The 13,988-nt window shown below is 51.7% G+C and overlaps 2 protein-coding genes and 1 non-coding gene across 3 annotated transcripts; 2 read left to right on the top strand and 1 right to left on the bottom strand.

Annotated features, from left to right (window-relative positions):
* Window positions 1-324: 324 nt before the first annotated feature.
* Window positions 325-2,925, top strand: LOC124700168 (N-terminal acetyltransferase B complex catalytic subunit NAA20). Its single transcript, XM_047232334.1, has 6 exons — window positions 325-468; window positions 580-670; window positions 1,247-1,379; window positions 2,073-2,142; window positions 2,476-2,536; window positions 2,631-2,925. The coding sequence occupies exons 1-6, from the start codon at window positions 391-393 to the stop codon at window positions 2,720-2,722; spliced, it is 525 nt and encodes a 174-aa protein (XP_047088290.1). The 5' UTR covers window positions 325-390; the 3' UTR covers window positions 2,723-2,925.
* Window positions 2,926-7,493: 4,568 nt separating this feature from the next.
* On the top strand, window positions 7,494-7,690 carry LOC124705103. The gene has a single exon (XR_007003945.1). It is a non-coding gene; the product is annotated as a U2 spliceosomal RNA (small nuclear RNA).
* Window positions 7,691-8,650: 960 nt separating this feature from the next.
* On the bottom strand, window positions 8,651-11,654 carry LOC124697153 (adenylosuccinate synthetase 2, chloroplastic). The gene is made up of 5 exons (XM_047229786.1): window positions 11,649-11,654; window positions 10,959-11,532; window positions 9,330-9,451; window positions 8,942-9,253; window positions 8,651-8,828 (listed from the first exon to the last, which is right to left on the bottom strand). The coding sequence occupies exons 1-5, from the start codon at window positions 11,652-11,654 to the stop codon at window positions 8,658-8,660; spliced, it is 1,185 nt and encodes a 394-aa protein (XP_047085742.1). The 3' UTR covers window positions 8,651-8,657.
* Window positions 11,655-13,988: the final 2,334 nt, after the last annotated feature.

Genomic DNA, 13,988 nt, shown 5'->3' with positions numbered 1-13,988 from the left:
TGATGTGCATTTTTATGGGAGCGTGATACGACCAGTTTCTCTCACTAGATTCCTCAAATCATTGCCGGCTATGATTTAGATCTCACCGTTGGAGATGCATCAAGTGGTGCATTTTGCTCCGTGACTACATGGCAGTCCCAAACTTGCCGGAGTCGTCTGACCTTGGAAATGGACGGCTCAGATCAGCGCACATTCTCGAGTCTCGACTCACCCTCGCACTCGATCCGAACCATCCCGGCCGTACACTGCTGGACGCCTCTTCCAAGTTCCAACCCGACCAGGAAACAAGAATCGGAAATCCGGATAGAGCGCCGCCACCCCGCCCCACCCGCGACGAGATTCCGTTCCGCCGCCGCCGCCGCCAGAAGCTGAGGAGGCGAGAGAGAGATCATGACGACCATCCGCCGGTTCTGCTGCGACGACCTACTCCGCTTCGCCCCCGTCAACCTCGACCACCTCACCGAGACCGTAAGCCATCCCCCAAAAGCCTTCTCGCTCTCTTGATTCGACGACACGGTCGGTGTCCGTCCGGCCGGCCTTTCTCTTCCCCGGCCTGATCTGTTGTTTTGCTCGCCGCAGTTCAACATGTCCTTCTACATGACCTACATGGCTCGCTGGCCCGACTACTTCCACACCGCCGTCAACCCCGGCGACCGCGTCATGGGATACAGTATGTCCTCTATCCTACCCTTGGTCACTTACTACTCCCTGCTATCCCTTTTAATTGACTTGGATTTAGTACAAAGTTATACTAAATCCGAGTCAATTAAAAAGGCTCGGAAGGAGTACTTTATTTTGATTCTCCTTATTTTGTCAGACTAGCTGAAATTGTAGATTGTAAACCCTGGATTTCGCTCTTGAAGAGTCGAGACAGTAGGAATTTGTAGGCATAGTCTTAGTATAATTCTGCTGTTGTATGCTGTGCAAAAACAGTAATGATTTGCGGAGGTGCGAGTAGAATCAGGTGAAATAGCGTATGAAATCTGTTCTCCAAGTAGTTCGTGTTCTGTACATCTCAGGGCGTGAGATTTGAAGGGCATGCCAAATGACAGTATAACTGTAGTTAGCTGATGAATTGGAACTTGGATGGAATTTCAAGGGATCGAGCATCTTGGCGTTAGAGAGATTGTACAACTTTTGTGATGTTGAATGCAATCTTTTAGTGGTACTATGCTTGTTTCATTTCTTCCCTACCCACCTTCTCCTAATTTAGGATCGAACTTATTGAGTTGGTTATCTGGTGCAGTCATGGGTAAGGTTGAAGGACAAGGAGAATCTTGGCATGGACATGTTACAGCAGTGTCTGTTGCCCCAGAATTTCGGAGACAGAAGTTAGCCAAGACGCTTATGCACTTGCTGGAAGAAATCAGTGATAAGATGTAAGTAACCTAGTTTCCTTGTGACTGAATCTCCGCAATTACATGGTCGTTATAGAATGCAATATTTTCTGTTGTATGTTGAGCTAATAGCATTTATGATATACTTCATACCCTCGATTCTCCAGATGTTACTTTTTACATCTGAGTTCCAGAGCACACTGGGAGATTTCATCACTCTCCACATTTTAATTCGCCAAATAACAATGCTGGTTAAATCTTGCCCTTCCTGATTACAGCATTTGCTAACTAGATCAAAGACATATACACTCTGTAAGCTTACTTCAAGTATGAAAGTTCTTTTTGTGTTCCGCACAGCAAGATGCCTGACCGTAACAGTTATCAAGAGAGTGTGATCAGAACTTGTAGTGTGCTAATGGGATAGTGGTATTCCCATTCTCTGCTCGATAGCTCTTATGCAAAACTCTCTTTAGTTGGATTAGCAAGAGTACCTCCCAATGTATATTTCGTCGTACTAGACATCACCAGCTCTCTTAATCATAGAACTCGGTTATTTAACTAAACATATCTGCCCTCGTGATGCCGTACTGCAGTTCACTTTTCACTCTACTAGTGTGACATTTATTGCCATTTTTTTTTGGCTCCATGACTGGCCTTATCATGTTGTACATTATACTAGATATTATCTCACTGCTGTTACTCCATAGCCCACTAAAAGGTAATTCTTCTGTTCAGGGATAAGGCTTACTTTGTGGATCTCTTTGTAAGGGCATCTAACATGCCGGCGATAAGGATGTATGAGAAGGTACACCTCCTACAAACTTCATGTTCACTAGCTTACTGCTGCTGTACATGTCAATACTGATTATGAATGCCGAATAGCCAGTTTTTTCGAATTAGTCATTTCTTCTATTTTCCCTAAATATAGTACCTCCGATCCTTCTAATTGACTCGGATTTAGTATAACTTTGTACTAAATCCAAGTCAATTAAAAGAGATTGGAGGGAGTAGTATAATGTTTTGCCAGTGAAATCAAGGAACTTTTTTTTAGAAAATTAAACCAAGAAACCTTGTGCAAAGGTTGCAACATATGGTACTCCTGGGTGAATTTATCTAATTATGCTCCTTGTCCACATAGCTTGGCTACGTGGTTTATCGAAGGGTGCTTCGCTACTACTCAGGCGAAGAAGATGGTCTTGGTAAGTTGTTGAGTGCCACACACTTACGTCATATTATACCTGGTGTTTTTGCTCTCATACTATTGCTCACTTCTTTCATTGGTATTTTTCTTAGATATGAGAAAAGCGTTATCACAAGACGTCGACAAGAAGTCCATCATACCACTGAAGAGACCGATTACACCCGATGAACTTGAATATGACTGATGCTGAATCTCTAATTACCTCAGTGTTGTTCTTCGTTTTAATCTCGATGGCCTGTGTGCCTGTTTCACTTGTTAAATCTAGTGTCGTTTAACTAGTGATTGTGATGGTTTGTTTGCACAATCATGTTAAGATTCAACATAGTTAATTTCAAAGGTGGGAACTGTTGGTCTGGGATGTAATGTTTTTTTTCTGTATTGTTTTTATGTTGTGGTGTTCCATTTATGGTATTGACTACTCAAACCTAATTTGTAAGAGCAGGTCTAACAGACCCGTAAAAGGGGCAAACCCGTATAATAACCGCCGGTTTGAGGGTTTCGGCTCTACCCGGCCGTCTAGCACGCCCCGTAAAAACGCCCCCCGAATCGTTTTTTGCTGTTTTCGAGTACGGGCGGGTCCTCGCCCCTACTTGTGCGGGGTGGGAGCGGGGATAGTGGGCGAAACCACTATCGTCCACTCCACTGCGCGGGAAGCATTTCGCCGAAGCCAACCGCCGCCGCCGCCGCCCGATCTCCTCCCCGCGCCATTCCCGGCCGGATCCGGCCGCCATGGACCGTCCGCAAGAGCCGCCTACCGCCGGCGGTACACCTCCTTCGGGCGCGGTGGTTGATGTCCCCGTCGGAGGTCCGCCGGCCGCCGGCGTCGTGTCCGCCATGATCGCCTCCACCATCCCGTCGAAGAGGAAGAGGATCCCGAAGCAATTCTTCGAACCACCGGCGGCGGCCGCCGATTCACCGGGCGAAGCGCCGCCGGCTGCCAAGAAGACGGGCCGGTTGAAGTCCAAGGCCGCCGGGCCGAGGGGCGTGGCGCCGGCCAAGGTGCGGACCAAGGCAATCAGCCGCATCGGCCTCGCGCCTCCGCCGGCCTCCAAGGCCACGACCCCTCCTCCGTCCGTTCCGGCCGTTGCGCTGCCCGCGCCGCCCGCGCCGCCAACCACCATCGACGTAGACAAGGTGTTCGATGTTGAGTCCACAACATCGTACTTGGACATGCTCAACGATTCCGCGGTGAATTTGGACGCCGGTATCGGTGCATTCGATGGGGAGTGCAATGTTGAAGAGTTTGATGATGAGAAGGAGGATGAGGGTGACGAGGACGAGGTGGTTGAGGTTGATCCGGCTGCCCCCGGTTCTTCGTCGACGCCGAAGCCACGCACGGCGAACTACAGCGAGATCGAGGACGTCATCTTGGTCTGTGCTTGGAGCAAGGTGGGGATGGATGCGTGCACCGGAGTGGACCAAGGCGGCAAGCGCTATTGGCAGCGCATTGAGGACCAATACCACCAGCTGAAGCCTCGCACGAAGAGCATGGCGGACAGATCCTACCGCTCCCTTGAAGGCCGATGGAACATCATCAAGCCGGCTTGTTCTCGTTGGAGTGCTGCCATGGATCAAGTGGCCGACAACCCTCCTAGTGGATGCGTGCCGGAGGACTACGTAAGTTTTCCTTGTGTTGATGATGTGTTCATGATGTGGAAACATCTCTTCATACTATTGTTGTGCAGCCCAAGTATGCTCAACAACGGTACAAGGACATGGCCGGCTCAAAGAACAAGGAATTTCAATTTGAACATTGCTTTTCCATCCTTCAACATCTTCCTAAATGGAAGTTGCGGGACAACGAGCCAAAGTGCAAGAAGGAGGCACTTATCACCATGGATGATGAAGCGGAGGACATGAGGGGGAGAAACACCGGCAAGCCCGAGGGCAACAAGAAGGCCAAGGAGAGGGTCAAGGTAGAACGTGAAGCAGCTAGCTTCCGGGAGAAGTTGGATCAACTCATGAAGTCCAAGGAGGCATTGACGATGAAGACGTTGGAGACCAAGCTCATCATCACCGACAAGAAGAGTGTGGTGAAGCTTGCCAAGGTGCAAGCAAGGAAGGAGCTTGACATGAAGATGATCGCAGCCAAAGAAGCCAAGGCCATGAAGGAGCTCTTGGCCGAGGAGAGGGAAATCATGATGATGCGCACCGACGGCATGGACGAGGATCAGTCGGCGTGGTGGAAGGAGACCAAGGCGGACATCATTGCGAGGAAGAAGGCTGCGCGTCAAGCTCGTGATCAAGGTGAGTCTCCGGCGAGCGGTGGCGCCGGTGGTGATGAATCCGTTGATGGTTGATCACATTTGGGAATTCCGTGGCTTGAACATTGCGTATGATCGTGTTGTGATGTTAAAACTATGAATTATGCATCACATATTTTGGATGTGCTATGTTTGATGTGAAATTGTTGTGCAAATTTCTGTCTAAAACCCTGTTTTGAGGGGCCAAAAACTCGGGCGAGCTAGCGAGCCCGTATCCCACCCCGTAAAACAGAATATTCTGTTTTACGGGGTGGGGATACGGGCTCTGCTAGCTCGCCCGAGTTTTTGGCCGGCGAAAACCGGATACAGGGCCCTTTACTCGTGTTATACGGGGCGAAAAAATACGGGGTCTGTTAGACATGCTCTAACCACGGAAGTGTGGTTGTTTGCAATATGGCCAGTTAGGGCATCTCCAACCGGGCGACCCAAACGGACGCGCTGGGCCGTCCGTTTTGGGCCGTTTGCGTGCCCGCCCGGACACGCGGACAGCGCCCCGCGTCCGCGTGTCCGTTTGGGTCGCACGCGGCGCCCAACGCGGCGACCCAAAGAGACGCCACGTGGTTCGTCTTCGCTGCGCGGCGCTGCGCCATGGCGAGGCCTCGACGGGACAGCCATGGCGGGAGGTGGAACGCGCGGGAAAGATCCCGCGCGCACCAAGGTTCCCGCGCGCGCGAAAACGCCATTGGCGCGCGCTCGCGCCCAAGTTTCCCGCCAGACCGCCGGCTATAAAGACGGCGGCGGTCTCACCCAGACCGCATCACCGTTCTCTTCCCCTCCACCTTCTCCGGCGCCATGCCGCGCACCCTTCGGTCCACATGGGCCAAGCTCTCCCTCGCCGCCGGGCCGGGTTCCCGCGGACGGACGAGGAGGAGCGCGCGGACTCGCGGTGGGTCGCCGACGACGAGGCGCTCCGCGTCGGCTGCCGAGGCGGCGGCAAAGAAGGCCGGTGACGCGGAGATGGGGGAAGCGGCGGCCGCGGAGGGCCGGCACGAGACCCCGGACGGCCGGGTACGCGGCCGTGGAGGAGGGGCGGACGCCGCGGAGGAGCCCGTCGCCGCGGAGGACCTCGCGCCGGCGAACATCAACGCCGCCATCGAGGAGCGTCTCGCCGACCTCACGCGCGTGACGAAGGAGCACGAGGGCATGCGGCGGGCCGGCCGCCGCCGCTAGGCGACCTCCTCGGCAAGAAGAACGAGCCGCTCGCTATGCGAGCAGCCCGTGACCTCATCCGGATGCCGTCGCCCGAGCGGCGCGCCCGGGAGGATGCTCGCGTCGGCGGAGCGCGGCCGGCAAGAGCGCATGCGCCGGCGGCGGGGCAACCACGAGGCCCGGAAAGCCGGCCGCGTCCGCCCGGAGGCGCGCACCGCCGTGGAACGCGCCGCCCGCGGGAGCTTGAGCTATGCGGGAAGCGGATGGTTCCGCCTCGGGAGGCGGAGCGCGAGCGCGCCCGAGCTGCGCCGGCGGAAAGGAGGAGGATGATGCCCTCCGTCCAAGCTGCCGAGGCCCGCGAAGCCGCCCGCGCCGCCGCCGACGCCCGCGCCGCCGCCGACGCGCCACCCAGCCCGTAGGAAGCCGGAGTGGAATCCTCACGCGTACGAGCCGCCCGCGTCGAGTGAAATCCACGGCCCCGACGGCGAGCCGGCGAGGAGTCGCCGGCGAGGCCGCCGGCCCCGTACGTATAGGATAGAAGTAGTAGCTAAAAAAAATGTAATGAGTTCTATTTAATGAAACATATTATTTATGCCTATGACACGCGGGCCAGGGGCGGACAGCGGGCGGACGCGAGCGACCAGCCTTTCGCGTCCGCGGCCACGCAAACCCGGCCAAGATTTGGGCCGGGTTTGCGTCGTTCCGGACGCCGCGGGCATCCGTTTTAGGGATGGGTCCGCGCGCTGGGCCGGGTTTTTGTCCGGCTGGACCCATCCGGACGCGCGGGCGCGGGATGGGTCGCCCGGTTGGAGATGCCCTTAAGTCTCGACAGCATGGACGATGGCTGCATTATGACCTTGGTTAGAAGAGAGATACTGGCATCTGGTGTTTTTACTCATTTTAGCGAACTGTGGAGACTGTCATAATATTTACGTTTAAGGCTTCAGATTTCAGATTTTTTTTTTCTCGCACACAATACTTGGCGTACAAAAGAGTTTACTCTGCATCCAAAAAGATACTTTTGTTTGGTGTTGGAAGCCCAGTGCACATAAGAACAGTACTAAGCTCCTAATCAGGTACTAGCATCATAGAATGGAAAATTCTACTCCCTACTTTCACAACAGAACACAACACCTATATGGAGCTATACTTCGTTGTCATAAAGGATGCTGAAACGCCTATATCCTCCAATCATCTAATCCTATTTCAGTTTTTAGATGCTCCAGTCGATTTTTGCCAGAATATTTGCATCATTTCGGTTGGTAAAAAGTAGACACCCCTTACCTCCACCGGGAACCAGCACAATCGAACGAGCCGTATCATTCTTGTCTCCCGAGGGAATGGAGGCCCAATTATTTCTGAAGGAAAATAAGGCCCGCTTTCGGATTCTTACCTGGCGGCCCAAAGTATAAGGTAACCCATCACGCTGCCCAGTCGTCCCGTTCGTTCCCCGCGACTCGTTTTAGTCCCACCTCGCCGAGCGAGAGAGGAGACGGAGCGAAGCTGCGCTATATAAGGAGCCGTGCCTCAGCGTAGCAACTCATACCTTTCTCGGCCTTTTGGCTAAGATCAAGTGTAGTATCTGTTCTTATCAGTTTAATATCTGATATGTGGGCCATGTGCCCACAACGATATTAAATTTATTTTTTGTGGGGAAGGGTCCACCACAGTGGCTTGCCACTGGGGCCCTTGCGTGTCGCCCAGTGCGTTGCACTACTGCCTGGGCAGGCGCACCCCAACCAAATCTGATCAAAATTTAACTATAGTCTATACAGGCAAAAAGAACCTTCTGCTTAAAATTGGAGCCCAGATTGCTTTGACTGTCAGGCCTGTATCTCATTCTGTCAGCTTAAATCCCTTATCCAGTTCACCTTACTGTTATTATGTTTTGCGGCGTTGCACTTTTGGTATCGCCTAGCTCAAATCTAAGTTTGTCTTGTTGAGTACTGGCTGCAATATTTGCCAGATTATCAAAAATTCAACTCTGTATACCATCGCAAGATGAAAAGACTGGAGAAAACAACATCGTGCTGACCATTCTGCCCTTTCAAAATATGTCACGCTCTGAAGTCCTGACGTTGCTGCTACATAAGGCTTCTCTGCAAATCTGGAAGTTAATTAATGTTCTCTTTCTTTCGAAGTTCACACAGCCCTTAACAGGTCCTGAATAATGCTGAACATTTTGGCTTCATATTATCAGCGTATTCTCCCAATATTTAGTGTTGAGAATTACATTTCGCCTCCAAAGATCCTTTTGTTTGGTGTTGGAAATCCTGAAATCCATCAAGTGCACATATGAAACCTGAGGGACCATGGATTCACGTTGCAACCAGTTAGTGTGGGAAATGTGGATCAAAAGGCTAACCAAATCAAATGCCCATTCAAACAGAAGAAAACACTTGTTAGCCTCAATGGGATTTTACATTTCAAAAACACTTTACTTTTCCTGCTTGTTGTGTTCCCTTATCTTCCGGGGGTCGTGTGAAAAAACAGAGCAAAACACTGATGGAGCTATACTTTGTTAGCCTCATAATTTCATAAAGGATGTTGAAGAAATGCACATATCCTCCAGTCATCTACTACCAGTTCATTTTTCACACACTCCAGTCGGGGAATGCCTTCATAACAAGCAGTAGACAGCAAAATTAAATCAAACCATTGCCTAGATAATATTTGTAGAATATAGGGCATGCTTTATGAAACACCCTATTTGTATATGAGAGCATCACGTCCAGGTCCAACACCAATGTAATGGACCGGAATACCGACCAGCTCCTCTATCCTCTCCACATATAAACGAGCAGTCTCCGGGAGATCGTTGTAGTCTCGTACCAAGGCTATGTCTTCCTCCCACCCAGGTAGGACCTCGTACTTGACCTACACCAGCAGAGACCACAAGAGTTGTCGTCAAGCCAAACGAAGAACCGCGTTGAAACTACAGTACCAATGAAAACCGACTCGGCGGAACATCACAAACAGTTTCTCTTTACCTTAGTTTGCTCCAACAAATCAAGGTCTGCCGGGAATGATTCGAGTGTTTTACCATCTTCAGTACAGTACGAGGTGCCCAGCTTAATTTCCTTGAGTCCAGTTAACACGTCGAGTTTCGTGAGATTTAGAGATGAGAAACCATTGATTTGGCAGCAGTATTTGAGTGCGACTATATCAAGCCAGCCACAACGCCTAGGCCGACCTGTTGTAGTCCCGAATTCCATTCCAGAGGCACGGAGCAAATCACCAGTCTTGCCCAACAACTCTGTTGGGAACGGACCAGATCCAACCCTGGTTGTATAAGCTTTTACCTGCACCTTGAAGTGTTAGGTTATGGAGGGAAGGATTGTAAAAAATATTAAGTAGTTCAAAGATAATTGTACCCACCACTCCAATGATATCGCCAAGGCTTCTTGGAGCAATACCAAGGCCAGTACAGATTCCCCCGGCTGAGGGACTTGAGGAAGTAACAAATGGATATGTGCCAAAATCAATATCTAACATGGTAGCTTTGTGGAAAATATAGAACCCTAATATTTCGTTGTATTGATCTGGACCCTGGTGAGGGGTTTATATAGGGATACAAAGGGAGGTTCTTGGAGTACAAGACAAGTTGTGCTAAGTTTAAACCGACTATATCTCTAACTCTAGAATACTCCAATATCTCTACGTATTATACTTCTAACATTCCCCCTCAGTCGTAGCGGGAGTGAAACGAACGCTTGCGACTGGATTTGAAGTCTTGCGTTTCCATCCTCTTCTCCTCCTTGTCATCATCGGCGTCCCCTTCTGGTTCCTTCTCTTCCCTCCCGCAGTCACAGCGGGAGTGTCGAGGCGCAAGTGACGACGCGAACGCTGTTGACTGGAGTTCTTGAGTTGCCGTAGACGTTTTGTTGATGTCGATGTCGAGGTAGCCGAGCATGATGTAGCCGTGGTCGAGGTATGGTCGATGTCGTAGTCGTCATATGTGGTGTAGCCGTATTCGCCGAAGGCGCAAAAAAATGCGCGTTTTTTGTCGTAGGGTTTTAGGTTTTGCGCGGCGGCGGCAGCGGTTCTGCGGCGGCGGCGGGCAGCGGTTCTGCGGCGGCGGCGGGTTTTTGTCATAGCGCGGCGGCGGCAGCGGTTCTGCGGCGGCGGCGGGTTTTTGTCATAGTGCGGCGGCGGCAGTGTTGACGAGGATATCGATGGAGACCATGTGTAGACCTTGGCAATGTAATTGGCGAGGTAGAACTCGACGTAGATTTTGATGAAGTCGTATAGCTTGCTGTAGTTGTTCGGGTCGTTGTAGTTTAGCGCGGTGCAGTGCAGATCTTGGTGAAGTCGTGGAGTCGGCGATGTAGACGACCTGAGACGCGCGCGTGTACGCCGGCCTCCTACGCGCATGTAGCAATCTCTTGCTACCAGCACATGTCGTAGACGTGAGCACTTGGATCTAGTCATGTAGATCTGACCAGATTGATGGAGTCCACGCGCATCAGCCGGACGCTGCATGCCTGCGAGCGCCGCGCGTGGAGGCAGCTCGATCGGCCGGCAGACGCGCCTGTGGCCTGCATACGTGAGAGCGCCGCCGTACTTGCGATCTTAAGAATTCTTTCCACCGGATTTTTTTTAGCGATTTGCACCGGAGGAGGGTATGATCTGGGATTTTATTTGGCTAATTGAATCTAATCTAGGAATTTGGGAATTCGAAATTTGATCTAAGATCTAATCTAAGAACCGATCCGATCTTAGATCGAAACCGGGTGCCGCGCCCCCGAGGAGAGATCTCCCCGGGGGCGGCGCGATGCGGAAGTGGTGGGAGGACCTAGGATCGGCGCCGTGAGGCTAACCGCTCTGATACCATGTGGAAAATATAGAACCCTAATATTTCGTTGTATTGATCTGGACCCTGGTGAGGGGTTTATATAGGGATACAAAGGGAGGTTCTTGGAGTACAAGACAAGTTGTGCTAAGTTTAAACCGACTATATCTCTAACTCTAGAATACTCCAATATCTCTACGTATTATACTTCTAACAAGCTTGACCACCTTCAACCAATATTTTCTTCTTTTGCAAGATCGACTCGTTCATGAAATGCACGGTATCGGTAATATAAGGTCCAAGACGTTCAGCATACTTTTCGTACTTCTCGACCTCCTCTTTGAGGGTCTTGCTACTGTATTCAAACCCTTTGAAGCGCATAGCTGCGTCTTTCAGTAGGGTACTGAGCTTAGCACCAAAGGTGTCCATATGTCTCAGATCACTAACCCTGAGTCCATTCCTGATAACTTTGTTCGAATAACATGGTCCGATTCCCCTCTTTGTTGTTCCTATAAAGGAGTTTCCAAGCTCCACCTCTCTAAGCCCATCAACAACTTGATGAAAATCAAACAGAAGATGGGCACGATCCGATACCAGAATCCTTCCTTCGCAGGAAACTCCGTTGGACTCCAGTCCATCAATTTCTTTAAAGAAACCAGGAAGGTGAACTACTGCTCCATTACCAATCACACACTGTGTGTTCTCACTGAGGATCCCCGATGGAACAAGATGCAGGGAGAACTTCTTTCCCTCGGAATTATATATAGTATGCCCAGCATTAGCTCCGCCCTAAGAAATAATATAAAACAGCCTACAAGTTAAAAAGGTAGAACAAGCATAATCAAATCTTATTGCACAAAGTAAGTCCAGGCACTAGTGCGCAATTAAGCTAACTGACTTCATACACTCATGCAGAAAGGACAGTCAGTTAAGTCGACTATATGCTGTATACAACCAAGTTTTTGGAAGTATGACCAAATTTTAACCCTCAACAAGTTGCATTGTAGAAGCCAGACCATTGTAAAGAAACGAACTCCAACTAAAATTGTCGCTATTCATAGTGCTTAACAAGAGAACTGTGAGAGGCTACAGCTTTTTAACAAGTTGTATAGTCCCATTTCTGTTAGCAAGATACTGTGTCAACTGTCTAGATAGAATAGTTGAGAAGCACACACTAAATTATGCCTTCCACAGAATACTAAACCGATGCTTAGAATAATAAGAAAATATACCCAGAAGCGCCGCACGGGTCTCTTTCGGTGCGACGGCGCGTGGAGATTCGCGAAAGAAAAAATCGTGCGCCTCCTTAAGAGCCGCTATCGCGCACGCCGGCAGATCGGCCCGTCCGCCATCGCACACGGCTGCTCCGTGGTGACGTCGTCGCGCACGGCTGCTCCGTGGTCACGCCGGGGCAACCCAACTGGCAAAGCTGCCGATGCAGCCGGCATCGGGATCCAGATTCGTTGCCCTCTCGGAGGACGTTTCCTCGGGCGAAGAAGCTCGAGAGATCGCGGAGGAAGTAGCGTGGCAGGGTCTCGACCTTGAGCCCGACGTGCCGCCGCTTAGTCGATCCCCAGACCTTACCCGAGATGAAGTGCTTGCGGATTTTTGGGCGAAGATAGGCTTCCCATCGCCGGAGTCGAGACCTTGGGAAAGTCCAGGTTCATCGTCTGTGTGCTCTATGTTGTGCAGGTCGGTAATGTGGTCGTCGTCGGAGTCGCCTCCTCGCTGGAAGGTGGGTTTGCGGATCCCCCGGGCGCCCCCGCGTATGAAGCCATGGAAGGGGCCTCTTCCGCGTCGACGGATCACCCCGCCGGTGATTTCTTCATCAATGCGACGGTCAGCAGCGGGACTTCGCCGGCGGCGACGAAGCTGGCGGAGGGGGAGAGCGGGAAGTCCGGCGCTTCCTTTTTTCGTCCCGCGTGGGCTGGGCCGCAGGCTTGCTGGGCCAATCTAGGTCGAGCCATTCGGACGACGCAATGGAGGCTAAAACCTACGCACGTAGCGGACGACAGTCCGGTTTACATTGCCCTCGTCTACACTGAGTTCTTCCTCGACCTCGCCTACGCCCGTGCATGCTGCCACGTCGCCTTCAACCCCGTCGCCTCCACCCAAGTTCATCGTTCGTCCCACCCCCGCCGCTCGTTCCTGGTTACTGGGACGTGGTTACCGGGACTCAGCCGGCAGTGACGCAGCTGGCGGAGGGGGAGAGCAGGAAGTCTGGCGCTTCCGGTTTTCGTCCCGCGTGGGCTGGGCCTCAGGATTGCTCGGCCAATCTAGGTCCAGCCATCTGGATGGCGCAATCGAGGCTAAACCCTACGCACGTAGCGGACGTCGTCCAGTTTACGTCGCCCTCGTCTACACCGAGTTCTTCCTCAACCTCGCATATGCCCCTGCACGACGCCACGTCGCCTTCAACCTCGTCGCCTCCACCCGCAAGTTCTCCGTCCGGGCAAGCAAGTTATTCGCCGTTCGTCCCGCCCTGCCGCTCGTTCCTAGACGTGGTTACTGGAACACGGACTCCACGACGGTGAGGCCTTCTACAACGCCTACGTCATCACCTCCGTCATCAACGGGGGGCCAGTCGCTTGCGTTTTCAGACTGAGACCGAGGGGGTCTACGTTGCGTTCTACTCCCTCCTCGCCCCGATCGTCGACGCTTTCGGCTTCTTCAGTGGAGGTACCTCCCCCTGGCCCTTAGCCTACGCACCCTCCTCCTACTCATCAGCCTGAGCTAAGGAGGAGCGGGCGATATGCGACGGCTGAGGATGGGGCTGGGCTACGGATGAGGATATGATGCAGAGGGCGATGCGCCGTAACGCGGTGAAGAACCTGGATGTGTCAGGTACGAAAAGTTCCTCCACGTCTTTTACTAGTTTTTCAGATTCCAAAATTTCTTATACATTGGGTAGTGTAGGCTTTTCTTTGGGTCACACTTCGGAGGAGATTTCGGTTTCGGCCAATGTCTTGAGGCATTTGGAACATGACCGTATCACGGTAATTCTGAAGGCTTCGGCGGGGGCTAAACTATCTTCTCTAGAGGAGGATGATGATGTCATCTCAGATGGTCGTCTTCTTTCTACTCTAGTAGGTGGTATTTTGGAGGTGGACTTGGAGCAGTCGTGGATGAGTCATTTTATGACCTAAAAGCCTCTAGACGGACTTCTAAGTCTTCTGCGGAAAAGAAGAAAAAGCATAGGTCAGGTTTAGCTACAAAATCTAAGTTAGTTTCGAAATGAATGGCAT

The sequence above is a fragment of the Lolium rigidum genome, chromosome 3 (genome assembly GCF_022539505.1).
Source record: "Lolium rigidum isolate FL_2022 chromosome 3, APGP_CSIRO_Lrig_0.1, whole genome shotgun sequence".
NCBI classification, from domain to species: domain Eukaryota; kingdom Viridiplantae; phylum Streptophyta; class Magnoliopsida; order Poales; family Poaceae; genus Lolium; species Lolium rigidum.
The sequence above is the reverse complement of the archived record's forward strand: the minus strand, read 5'-3'. Positions and strand labels throughout refer to the sequence as shown.